Source organism: Canis aureus, chromosome 23, assembly GCF_053574225.1.
Source record: "Canis aureus isolate CA01 chromosome 23, VMU_Caureus_v.1.0, whole genome shotgun sequence".
In the NCBI taxonomy this organism is placed as follows: Eukaryota; Metazoa; Chordata; class Mammalia; order Carnivora; family Canidae; genus Canis; species Canis aureus.
The window spans coordinates 19,955,445-19,968,462 of record NC_135633.1 but is presented as its reverse complement, the minus strand read 5'-3'; the positions used below and the strand labels follow the sequence as shown (position 1 = coordinate 19,968,462).

General features: G+C 45.8%; 3 protein-coding genes across 4 annotated transcripts in view; 2 read left to right on the top strand and 1 right to left on the bottom strand.

Annotated features, from left to right (window-relative positions):
• The window catches only part of LOC144294738 (uncharacterized), a 148,837-nt gene extending 141,888 nt beyond the window's left edge, over positions 1 to 6,949 (top strand). Inside the window, exon 10 of the mRNA XM_077866643.1 lies at positions 6,773 to 6,949. The gene's annotated coding sequence lies outside the window, so the exon portion shown is untranslated. The remainder of the gene's footprint in view (positions 1 to 6,772) is intronic.
• Positions 3,873 to 13,018, top strand: part of SYT9 (synaptotagmin 9) — a 191,589-nt gene continuing 182,443 nt past the window's right edge. Inside the window, exon 1 of one of the 2 annotated variants that reach the window (XR_013362115.1) lies at positions 3,873 to 4,169. Coding sequence is in view for 1 of the 2 variants with exons in the window: in XM_077866640.1 (XP_077722766.1) it covers positions 4,025 to 4,169 (145 nt within the window). In the remaining variant the exon portion in view is untranslated. The remainder of the gene's footprint in view (positions 4,170 to 13,018) is intronic. The other variant, XM_077866640.1, reaches the window with a different exon arrangement.
• LOC144294739 (ubiquitin-like) overlaps positions 12,125 to 13,018 on the bottom strand; it is a 47,632-nt gene continuing 46,738 nt past the window's right edge. Inside the window, exon 2 of the mRNA XM_077866645.1 lies at positions 12,125 to 12,436. Coding sequence (XP_077722771.1) covers positions 12,161 to 12,403 — 243 coding nt within the window. The 5' untranslated portion in view covers positions 12,404 to 12,436 and the 3' untranslated portion in view covers positions 12,125 to 12,160. The remainder of the gene's footprint in view (positions 12,437 to 13,018) is intronic.

The window sequence follows — 13,018 nt, the reverse complement described above, 5'->3', positions numbered from 1 at the left end:
TAAAGCTGAATAATATTCCTGTGTGTGTGTCACATTTTCTCTTTCTCTATCCATTTGTCCATCGATGGACACTTAGGTTCTTTCCATGTCTTGGCTATTGTGAATAATGCTGCAGTGAACATGAGGCTGCGGATATCTTTTTAAGACAGTGATTTCATTTCCTTCGTGTATATATCCAGAAGTGCAATTGCTGGATGCTGGATCATATGGTTGTTCAACTTTAATTTCTTTTTAAAGATTTTACTTATTTATTTATTTAGATTTATTTATTTATTTTAGAGAGAGAGAGAGAGAAAGAGAGCATGAGCAGGAGAGACAGAGAGAAAGGGAGAGAGAATCTCAAGCAGACTCCATGCTGAGCACAGAGCCCTACGTCACCCTGACATCACAACTTGAGCTGAAACCAAGAGTCAGACATTCAAGTGACTGCGCCACCCAGACATCCCTATTTTTTAAAGGTTTTTTAAAAAATTATTTTTAAAGCTTTTATTTATCTATTTGAGAGCAGTGGAAGGACACAAGGAGAGGGAGAGAAGAGCCTAAGCAGACTGCACTGAGTGCAGAACCAGAGGAAGGGCTCGATTTCACAATCCTGAGATCAGACCTGACCTGAAATCAAGAGTTGGATGCTTAACCAACTGCACCACCCAGGTGCCCCAAGATTTATTTATTTATTTTACAGAAAAAGACGGGGATGGAGGGAGAAAGAGAGAGGGGGAGAGAGAGAGAGACACTAGGGGGAAGGACAGAGGGAAAGCATCTTTAAGCAGACTCTCCACTGAGCTCAGAGCCTGTTGTCTGTGGGGCTAGATCTCATGATGTGTGAGGTCACAACCTGAGCTGAAACCAAGAGTCGAACACTTAACTGACTGAGCCACCCAGGCACCCCTTTAATTTTAATTTTTTGAGGAACCTTCATTTTGTTTTCCATAATGGTTGCACCAATTTGCATTCCCACCAGTGGTGCATAAGAGTTCCTTTTTCTCCACATCATTGCCAGCCACCATTCTGACATCACATCACTTTCCCATATTCTTTTGGTTAAAATAAGTCACAAGGCTAGCCCAGTTCAAGGGGGATGGGAAATAGACTCAATTTCTTGATTGAAGGAGTGGTAAAATCACATTGAAAAAGGATATGTGGAATGGGAGGGATGGTTTTGGCAGTCTGGGGGGAGGGATGGTTTTCCCAATTTGTCCTTGGGAAAATTATTGAACTACCTGATTTCACATTCTTCACCTGTGAAATAGGAAATAACACTTACTGCTTAGGAATGTTGTCACTAATAAATTAAGAAAGTGTGTTTAGCATCTCATACATTGTAGTAGACACATAACAGCCATAAAAAAAAACAACAACAACATATATTGACTGAGCCTGTGTTGTGTGACAGCACTGTTCCAGGTCCTTTTATGTAATCTTTATAACAATTCACTAATGCATATATTAGTATTATCTGAAGAGAAACCCTAGGCACAAAATTTTAAGTAACTTCCATAAGGTTGGTTCCAGAGTAACTATTCTAAATTGCATATGTCATACTGCCTGCTACATCCAAAGGGCACCTCTTAGTTTTTGTCTGTGTAGGCTCTGTTGATAATTGATGGCTGTAGATCACTCCTCCATCAAATGTTCTTCCTCCTTTGGCCCCCACGACTCCCCTCTGTCCAGTGTTTTCTCTGTCACTGCTGCCTTTCAATCTCCTCCTTACTGAACCACATTTTAAATGACAAAGCTCTCTCCCATTTTTCCAGCTCTCCTTGCCTGGAGGAATCCATCCAATATGGCAACTCAATTTCTCTTTCTATGGATGATTTCCAGTCTCCCCTCTCTCCATAACTCTAGGCTTCCAGTTCTAAGCATTTTCCATTATTCACCACATATGACCCAGGTCAGTTTGTGAAACTTCTATGTCTTTCATTCTATCTCATCCCATTGATTGCAGTCCTGTCAACTAATACTTGAAATGTTTTTCCAGTTTAGATGTTCTTGCCAATCTGCTAAGTGCCTTTGGCCTGATCTAGGCCCTCATTGTATCTTAACCGGCTTATCAAAGTAATTTTTTTAAAAGTTTTTAAAATTTATTTATTCATGAGAGACAGAGACGGAGAGAGAGAGGCAGAGACACAGGCAGAGGGAGAAGCAGGCTCCATGCAGGGAGCCTGATGTGGGACTTGATCGTGGATCTCCAGGATCAAACCCTGGACTGAAGGCAGCGCTAAACCGCTGAGCCATCCAGGCTGCCCTCAATGTAATTTTTTGACTGGACTCCCGCTTTCAGCTCCTCTCTGAGGTGGTCACATCAGTAGTATATTTATACATGCTTGAACATACACCTCCTCCCCACCATTACTATACTAGCCCTAGCCCCTTGCTCTCTCTCTGGTTCCCCCTTCACCATTACATGGTTCCCTCCTTTCAGGGACCAGCCTCTGCACTACCTCCTCCACAGGCTCCCCCCCTTCAGCTGGCTTCATCTCCTTCCTCGTTTTCCTAGGTCAGAGAGTCAACCTGTCTTTTCACTGTCTAGTTATCTTTATAACTCTGCATTTTCTCTGCTGTTCTAATATAAGATGCTTGAGGCCCTAGCACCGTTCACAGCAGGATTTCAGAGCTCTCTGTTCAGCGAACACTCTGGCATCCTGAAATACCTTCCTGCACAGTATTATTTGCTATGAGGTGTCCCTAGCAACAGCACAACCTATGGCTAAGAGTGCCAGCTGTGGAGAGTCAACTCTAATTGTTTTATAGCAGGGCCAGGACACTAATTTTACTTGAAGCTAATAATAATAATAATTATTATTATTACTATGTAATAATACCATGCCTCCTCAAGTATGAACTCGGGCAAGTGATGCCTTTCTGAGTCTGAGGTTGCTAAAATGAGGATAACAGTTACAGACCTTGCTGGGCTGTCAAGGGAATGAATTGAGATAATGTATTTAAAAGGCTCGTGGCGTAGAGCCCAGCACCCCTCTTCTTCTCCCTCCCACCCCCCCAAGAGTTCAGTACTTCGGAGTTATTTCTGGGCTTATTGCCTGGGAGGCTGAAGAGGGGAGTTCATGAGAGGCGCCCAGAGTTCCCTTCCAAAAAAGCTCTGATTCTGTGATACTCTAAGTTGGTGGATATGGGAGAACAGGTTGGCAAGCCCCCGATTTCTAATCAGTTGCTTAGAAAGCCGGCCAGGATCTATGTCCTGGCATCTGTCCTCGGGAGCCATTCATGTGACCTCAGTACTAATGCTTGGGCCTCCCCCTCCAAAACGCGGCGGGGATCGAAAACGTCCTGCACGTGGGAGATCCTTCCTTTGTTGGCATATCTTGGCCTCGAACCCGCATTTGGGAGCGGGGTGGGGGGCGGGGCTAGAGCCCTTAGGCCCATGTTTCTTGCCCAGACGGCGCTTTCGCAAGTTCGAAACCAGGACCCGGTTCTCCAGACCGCGCGGGTGCGGTCCCGATGGCACCTTCGGCGCGGACGCCCAGCGCGGGCGGGAGAGGGCAGGGCTGGCGAGCTGAGGACCGAGCCCCGCGGCGCCGACGACGCGCCCACCCCCCGCCCGGGCGCAGCCGCGCCGAGCGCCGGTCCCCACCGCGTCCCCACCGCGTCCCCACCGCGTCCCGCGCTCCCGCAGGAGCCGGCGAGCGCCCCCCACCCAGCGCGGGACCGGCCCCGGGATCCCAGCCCGCGGCGCGCGCCCCTGACCCGGCCCCGCCCCCGGCGGCCGCGAGTGGCGGGCGGGGCGGCGGGCGAGAGGCGCGCGGGGCCGTGCGGCGCCGCCTCCCCTGGTGCCGGGGGAGGGACGGAGCGCTCGGGCGGGAGAGCCGGAGAGCCCGACCGACCGGCCGCCGCCGCGCTGCATGCAACCGGTGGGAGGCCGGGCCGGCCGCGGCTGGGGCTCGCGCCGGGGCTCGGCGGCTCCCTGACGGCGAGCGCGGACGGCCCGGAGGCGGCGGCTCGGGGCTGGCAGGCGGAGGGTCGTCTCCGCGCCCGCCTGCCCGGCGCGGTCCGAGGATGCGGGGGGGCGATGCCCGGGGCCAGGGACGCGCTCTGTCACCAGGCGCTGCAGCTGCTGGCCGAGCTCTGCGCCCGTGGGGCCCTGGAGCACGACAGCTGCCAGGATTTCATCTACCACCTGCGGGACCGCGCCCGACCCCGGCTCCGCGACCCAGGTGCGTGCCGCCGCCGCCGCCGCCGCCGGAGGGCCCTGGGCCGGGACTTGGGGCCGCTCCGGGGCCTGAGGCAGGAGAGCGACGCGGACTCGGCGGGGCGGGGGGGCGCGGGGCTAGAGACGGGGACCGGGACGCGGCGGCCGTGGCCTGATGCCGGACCCGGGCGGGGACCGAGGCCGAGCCCGGGGGGGGGGGGGGGGTGGGACCACGCCCGCCACCTGCGCTCGGTCTCGGGGCTCCGCGCTGCACTTCCCGGGCTCTGCGCTCCGGGCGAGGGGAGGCCGCGGCCGCTCCGGCGGCGCTGGGAAGGGGGACGAGGCCGGAGGAAACTCTGGGAAGTTGGGAGTTGGGGACGGCCCGGCTGCGGCTGAATCCGCCGGGGCGCTCCTCGCCCCCGCCCCCGGGCGCCGGTCCCTGCTCGGTCTGCGCTGGGCAGGGCGGGGCGGGGCTGGCGCTGGGCCGGCGGCGCGGAGCTCCGGGTCCCGGCAGCCGGGCCTGAACCCGGTCCCCGCGGGCCGCCTGCGTGGAGGCGGCCTGGGCCTGGGCGCCCGACTCGCCGCCGCCGCCGCCGGGCGCTCCCGGGTCGGTGGGCTCGCGGGGCGCGGGGCGCGGCGGGGGCACCGCACCGCAGGCCTCCCTCGTCAAAGTTGCACAGCTCCTAACTTTGGAAAGTTCGTGTATTTTGGCATTTGACCAATTAAGGTTGGAGGAAGGAGTTCTGGTGGAGCCATTTGCTTTCCCTAAGGGCCCTGGGTCTCCCACGTCTCACCCACTACTGGTTCCTGGAAGACACACTGCTTCCAAATGTCCACTTGAGATTCTTCTTACCTGGAGAAATCATTTTCTCGAATATTCTCTCTCTCTCTATATATATATATAGTCTTCTGTTAAAGATGAGGTGAGAAAATGGCCTTCACCCCTGATATTCCAGTGTATAAATATTGGAAATGAACCATTGCCTCGCAAATTATCCAGTACAAATTTACCTATTTTAAGACCATCCATTATATTATATATATAAATAATATATGACATTTATATATTCTATATATATAATATAAAAGTCTACTTTCACAAAGGATAAGTTAGGGAATTATTTGATTTGTAGAGAGATATATATGGAGCCTGACTTAAATAGCATTTCCTTGATAGTATCTTCAAAATGGGCCTGTGTGGTGAAGAAAAATCATCTGCTCAAAGTTTATATCAGATTTTCCCTATTTGAAATCTATTTCTCTACTGAAAAAGAAAGATTGTTTCCCATTGCCTGTGGTTACATTAATTAAATTTATCGGATGATCACTAATGTCCTACTTCAAAGTACAGAATTAAGTCAAGAAATACTGTTGATCCCCAATGATCTCCCTGGAGGTTCAGTGCTCAGCCTTTGTGTGGCTCATTGCTGGCTGTGATATGCTGCACAGACCACAGATAGAAATAAGATCTCCTTGTCTCATGAACTGGGAGTCCGGGATGATGTCCTAAGTGAGGAACGTTTTCTCTTTAAGCTTCAGGAACGAGAAAATTATTTGGCATGCTTCACCCCAAGCAAGTGTTAGTGTTGAAATGTCCCACTTTCTTGCCCATGACTGTGCCACAAGTTTCCATTGTTTTCTCACATAAGTAAATAGCGCCTTTGTCTTTATAAGAGAAGATGGATGAGGCCTCTTGATGAGTCTCCTGTTTAATAGTCGACTTCTTTTTGTATGATTTTATGCCCCTGCTTCCTTTAATACATGGGCTGGATTCCACATTCTGGGGCTTTACTCAACCCTTGCACTGGACTGCCAGAGTCACAGAAAAAAAAAAAACTCCATGCAAGAAACAAATCATTCCTTGGCTGAGAGCCACAGTTAAGAGTATGCCTTGCTATTCTTTGAGTTCCTAAGAACACTATTGCGCTTTCTGAACAAGTGGTTTTTAGGTAGCCCGTGTCCTTCTGGCTCTTTGGATTGGGTTAGAAGTAGCCTGCTCGTGAGATAGGAGTGGGGCACTGTGAGCTAGAGTGAGAGGAACTAAGGCTGAAGCTCACAGAGTGCATCCTCTCTTCCAGGGCACTTCAGCTCAGGCCAGAATCTCTCTTCATTTCCCTCCTTCCTCTCCTTGCCTTCATTAACTCTTACATTAGATGCATTTATCTCCATCCCTCTGATGCTGTTTGATTGTCTGGACCAAGAGTGGCTTTCATTTCAGGCCCTAAAAGCTGAGTAACTGGAGTAGCTGTATTGTACAACACTGTATGTGCATGGTGCCCTTGCTGTTGTCTTGTGGGGAACCAGAATGAGCTTACACAGCAGCCCTGGGACGTGGGTCCCTGAGAGAGTTCTCTCTGTAAGTGGATGACTTCCTTTCCTGTGAAGGAAGTTGCCCTGGGCGCCATGGACCAGCCTTTTCTGTCTGTTGCCCATCCATGGCTACTCATTGGTAGTTAAGTTTTCTCAAGCTCAACTAAGGAACTTTGGTTTCAAAAGAAGAAAACAGACATGATTCCCTGTGGGCAGCAGAAGGACACTGTATCCGGGATGTTTGCTCAGTTTTTCAGAGGCGGGCTACGCCCAGGTCACAGACCAGTGGGCCATCTAAAAGGATTATTCTCTGCCTAGGTAGCTGCGGTGCTCTGATGTGGAAGTACAGCACCTAGTCTTACCTGACCTGGTGTTAAGAGAGGATTTGATGAAAGAGCAATTTTTAAAAGCAAAGCTGTGTCACAAGTGGAACTGGAACGCCTCACCCAGCCTTTCATCTGTACCAACTATGGAAAGTAAAGTGCTGATCTTGAAGCTGAGTGGGGGCACTTTTTTCCATAGACAGCAATTAGCATCCTTCTGTTAAGTATCTTTATGTTGTTTCATACATTGGCAATGTGGGACATAAACTTGCAAACCCCAGAGGATAGCCTTCGTGACGAAGGGAAGAGCAAGTATAGAGACAGGGGCATCCTTGATGTGATTCAAGGAATGGTGAAGTTCAAGAGTGGCTGGAGAGAGAAAAAGATTGAGAATGACAAGAAATGTGGTTGAGGGCTGCAGGGTGGGGGGGGAGTGGATTGGGGGGAGGGGAGATCATGCAGGCCCTTGTAACCAGTAGGAGGACTTTGGATTTTATTCTGAAGGAGAAGGAAGGGGTTGAGAAGTGGCAACAGCACTCTAGCTGCTTGCTGAGAAAATGCTGTTGAAGATCAAGAGTGAAGACTGAGAAATGTAGCAGGAGGCTATTGTAGTCATCCAGACAGAGGGGAGAGTGACTTGGCCAACATCATCATAATGGAGGTGGCCAGAAGTGACTGGGTTGTGTACACGTCTGAAGGTAACAGTGCTAGGATTTGTTGATGGAATGGATGTGAGGGGTGAGATAAGTGGAGTTAAAGACTCCAAGGTTTTTGACCCAAGTAATTCTATTTACTGCAGAGGGGAGGACTTTAGGAGGAGCAGAGTCAGAGTGGGGAAGGAAATGAGGTTTCCGTTTTAATTTAAAAAATATTTTCTTTTGGGTATCCCTGGGTGGCCCAGTGGTTTAGCACCTGCATTTGGCCCAGGGCGTGATCCTGAGTTCCTGGGTTTGAGTCCCACGTCGGCTCCCTGCATGGAGCCTGCTTATCCCTCTGCCTGTGTCTCTGCTTCTCTCTCTCTCTCTCTCTCTCTCTCTCTCAATTTCTGTCTCTCATGAATAAATAACTAAAGTCTTAAAAAATATATATTTTCATTCCTAGTGTGTGATGTCTCTTATTAGTTCAGCAGTCCACCTAAAATGTGAATGTATTCTTTAATATCATCAACTGTTCTATGCTCACATTTTGTAACTGGAGACTTCACATTCACTCCTCAAGAGGGCCAGTTGATTGTAGGGCAACATTTATTGTTAAATGGTTTTTCCTGGTGTAGAATGAAGAGAGAGCTCCATTGAACTTCCACTTATAGACCTTGGTTGCACTTTTTTGCAAGTGAAAACAATGTTGTTGTTGTTTTTTCCTTTGGCTGTAAGGGGGTAGAGATTTCAACTATTCTGAACCTGCTGTTTTCACATCTGGAAAAGAAAGGAGGATCAGATCATATATCTCTGGATTTTCAGCACATTTTATTATTTTCCTTGTTAAGTTTTTTCTTTTGTAGGACACCAACCACATCAGTGCCAGGAGTTTTAGGTAGGTCATTTCATTTAATCCTCATGATGTCTTCTAAGATATTGCTGCTCCAAGCGGACCTGTGGACCAGCAGCATCAGCAACAAACATCTGGGAGCTTATTAGAAATGCAGACTCTCAGACTCCACCTAGACCTACTGCATTTGAATCTATGTGTTAACAGGATACTCAGGTGATTTGGAGGCACATTAAAATTTGAGAAGCATGGCTAAGAGAGGTTGGTATGTATGAATAAACTGAAGCTCAGAGCTAAGCACCAAGGCCATGGATCCCATTTTGAAAAGGTTGAATCTAAGTCAAAGTAGTTTCTTAGGGAAACACATCACATTGTACTAAGAATCTGAAAGTTTTCATCGATGAAAATTTCCTAGGTATTTTTCTTTTTCCTGGTGTAGAATGAAGAGAGAGTATTATATATTTTGTCTACTTAGTTCTTCTGTAAAGGATTCAGTATCTTACTGTAGATTAAATTCTGTGCAGTTATGGAAGTTCAGCTTAATTTTTAGGTTATACATTCTTTTTGTTTAGGATATTGGGTTTACATTGGCATTGCAGCTTTGTATTTCAAGAGATTTTTCTTCATTTTCTGGTCAAGGTGTGAAGCAGAGTCTTACAGCTCATCATTAATGACTCTTCTTTTCAAGTGGACATTAACCCTCCTAAGGAAAAGCTTTTTCTAAGCAAATGATTTTCAACTTTGGCTGCACATTGAAAACATTTAGGGAGCTCTAACAAAAATAAAACAAACAAAAAGCTACCAATGACTGAGCTTTTCTCTAGAAAAAATCTTTTTTTTAAAAAAAGATTTTATTTATTTATTCATGAGAGACACAGAGAGAGAGGCAGAGACACAGGTAGAGGGAGAAGCAGGCTCCCCGCCGTGCGCCTGATGTGGGACTCGATCCCTGGATCCCAGGACCACGACCCTAGCCAAAGGCAGTTGCTCAACCCCTGAGCTACCCAGGTGCCCCTCTCTAGACAAATTCATTCAGAATCTCTGGGGGTGGGGCCTGGTATCAGTATATTTTTTAAGTTCTTTAATTGATTCTAAAGTGTAGCCAAGTGGAGGACAACTGTCAAGACCATCAAGCAAAGGATGAAACCACCTGAACTTCTCAGCTCAGCTCATATTTCTTTCCTGAAAAATTAGGAAAGATGTATCAAAAGTCAGGGGCCTTGTAACAGTTACTACACATATCGACTGATTCTTAACTCTCTTTTGATAATATTACCTCAAATTTTTATTTTGAGGGTTCTATAAAAATATAATGAGAATCCATTATGTTCACGTAACTTGAGGAAAAAAAAAAAAGAAGAAAATTTTGTCCGAATAGTATTTCATTAAAGGGCTAGAATGTGGAACCTTCACTAATGTCATGTTATACTGAATTAGAATGTAATCATTTATTAGGAGATATACATATAAAATAATAATTAAATATAGTTTCTAAGGAAAAATCTTCTAAATAATCATCAAGACTAAATATAAGTCTTAAAACTTTCAAAGATAGTCAAAAGACAGGTAACCTTAAAACATTGGATTTTTTTAATAGGTGTTGGTATTATGCACAATGGGATTAATTTTTAAAAATTAATGTTAATTGCAATCAGGAAATAGACTTCTAAGGAATGAGTGGCATATTGGATGCACAATATGTGAAGATAATTTGCATTTACTTCAGTGACATTTTAGGGCTTCTTCATAAATATTTTATTTAAACAAGTGTGTTTTCATCTCTGTGGGATTCTTCTACATGGACCAGTGAGTGGTTTAGTCATGAGGTAATTATCAAGAGGGAGAAACAAAAGCAAACTGTGGTAAAGGCATCACAGGCAGCCCTGTGGCCAGCTGCCTCTTTCAGAATAAACAATCAAAAGCACAAACTTTTTGATGTGGGCTAACCTCTCAAGGAAGAATTAAGCTGACACCTAAGGGAAATCACCTAAAATTTCCTATTATGTACAGAGCATAGGCATTGCTTTCACTGTGCAAAACATATCCGCACTTTTGTGTTTGTTTGTGCACATGTGTTTTCCTACATGATTGGCCTGAAAAAATTCATAATCTTTTCTTATCTGAGTTATTTGAAGGAACCGACAAGTTTACATGCTGATATGTATAGAGAAAGGGGAGGAGCTTAGTGAGAGGCATAGGTAGGGGAGCAATCTCACTTTTAAAAGGATAGGTATGGAGTATGCTTTTCTACTTTCTAAATGAAATCACAATTTAAGCCACAATGTGCATCCTGACTTTTTCTTTTAAGTCTTTTATTGGGTTAGTTCTAGAAAGGGCTTAAAACCAAAGCAAACCCTTAATGTCTAGGTCTTCCAGATCTCATTGAAATATTCATGTGTCTTTGTGCATTTATTTTATCATACAAAAACTTATATATCAACATTGATGGAACTGCACCTGAAGGGGAAAAAAACCTCACCCAGGAAATCAAGATGACAACGTGGAATAAAGCAACAGCTTAAAGTCAGAATCTGATTGTGCTCTTACTAGCTTTATGACTTAGAGCAAAATATTTAACTCTTCAGTTTATTCATCTGTAAAATGGGAGTGGAAGGCTGCTGTAGCACAGTGCTCAGACTAAGTGCTCCAGAGATTTTGGTGGCAGTGGTGTCTTCTGTCCTCGTTCCCTCTCAGCCATGATTCATGGGCATGCATATGTTTTACCCATTTATAATCACTCAGAGACAAAAGGTTTCCATTCTGCCTTTTTTGTATGCTTAGCGTTTTATCACTGCTCATTAGCTGTATGTCCCTAGGCAATCTCCATGTCTTAGTTTCCTCATCAGTAAAATGGACTGCCAGTATTCAGATAAAATATAGGATGCCCTGTTCAATTTGAATTTCAGATGAACAGTGGATAATATTGCATGGGACAGATGTATACTGAATATCTGTTATTTATATGAAATTCAGATTGAACTATGTACCTTATATTTTTATCTGCTAAATCTAGAAACCCTATTTTAGTACCTATCTCACAATGTATGTGAAATCTTACCACAGGGACACCCGGATGGCCCAGTGAGCTAAGTGTCTGAATCTTGATCTCAGCTCAGGTCTGGATCTCAGGGTTGTAAGTTCAAACCCTGCGTTGGGATCCATGCTGGAGCCTACTTAAAAAAAAAAAAAAAAAAAAATGGAAAAATAAATACAGACTTACCATAGTACCTGGCACATGGTAAATGCTCAATAAATACTAACCATTATCATGATTATTATATTTTTTCTGTGATGAAAGTCATTGTGTAATTTTTACAATGACTATATATATATATATATATATATATATATATATATATATATATTCCAAAGAGTAAGTGAATCTTTTTCACTTAACCATGCTTTTGGCATTTCTACCTTCTGATTTTTTTGTTACCTAAAAATACTATTTTGTGTCTATAGTATCCTACTCCCTTTTGGGAAAATATCTTCCCTTCCCTTTCCCCTTTCCCTTTTCCATTTCTCTCTCCTTCCTCCCTCCCTCCCTCCCTCCCTCCCTCCCTCCCTCCCTCCCTCCCTCCCTCCCTCCCTCCCTCCCTTCCTTCCTTCCTTCCTTCCTTCCTTCCTTCCTTCCTTCCTTCCTTCCTTCCTTCTTCAGTTAGTGAAAAGGAAACTATATTGAGGTCCCAGGGCTCTGGGGCTTTGTCAGGAGGCTGCCTTGCCAACAAAAGAAGAGCTAGTGGAGGGGCCTTATTTGACCTTCTTGGGGTGCAGGTAGTTGATGTGCCTGCACTTTTTATGGCTGCTGATAGTGCAGGGGTAGACGTGAACATAATACTTAAGGCCGATCATCTTGTTGCAGTTGTATTTCTGGACCAGCTAATGGAGGAAAGGTTCAATGATGCCATCCTGCAGGCCAAGCGCCCAAGTGCAGGGCGGACTCTGGATATTGTAGTCCCAGAGTGCAGCCATCCTCCAGCTGTTTGCCCACAGAAGTCAGATGATGCTGATCAGGTGGGATGCCCTCCTTGTCTTGGATTTTGGCTTTGATCTCAGTGGTGTTACTGGGCTCAACCTCAGGTTTGATGGTCTTGCCCGTCAGGGTCTCCACAAAGATCTGTACCTCTACATCTGCCATAAGACCATAGCCACCAATCCGCTCGGCCGCCTCCTTGAAAAGGAAGAGGTGGAAAATTTCTTAATGATAAATTATCAACAATGGGTTCCAATTACTTTCCTGTAGATTGTCAACCTTACAAATAAAAGTTGCCTGATATTTTACCAGCAAAAGATGGGTTTATTCAGGAATAAAAGAGAATTGACATCTGGGACAAACAAGCTGTGGCAAAACCACAGAAGTCTGGAGAACAAAGGGATACTTTTTGAAGTAACCAAAAGACCAAAAGACCATAGGAGTAAACTGGGTTCCAAGTGCGATGGCTTCTCATTGGCTGAGCCATTGAGTGGGTGGGGCGATAGGAAAGCATGTTTTCCTGGGCTGGGATAGTAAAGTACCTCAAGCAAGGTCAAGTCCATTTCTTCCTGTTGGGTCTGCTGTTGATTAGGAGTGGTGGGGTGATAGGGCGTAGGAGCACCCCTTCCCAAACCTCCTGACTCCATTTTTAATTTTCCACATTTTAAAGTTCCCTATTATTAATTTTCACAAGATTGAGCCAACTATCCCTGCTATGAATCAACCAGTAAATCCACTAGCATTAGGTGGTAATGATGTGTACAAAAACTTGCTAATTTA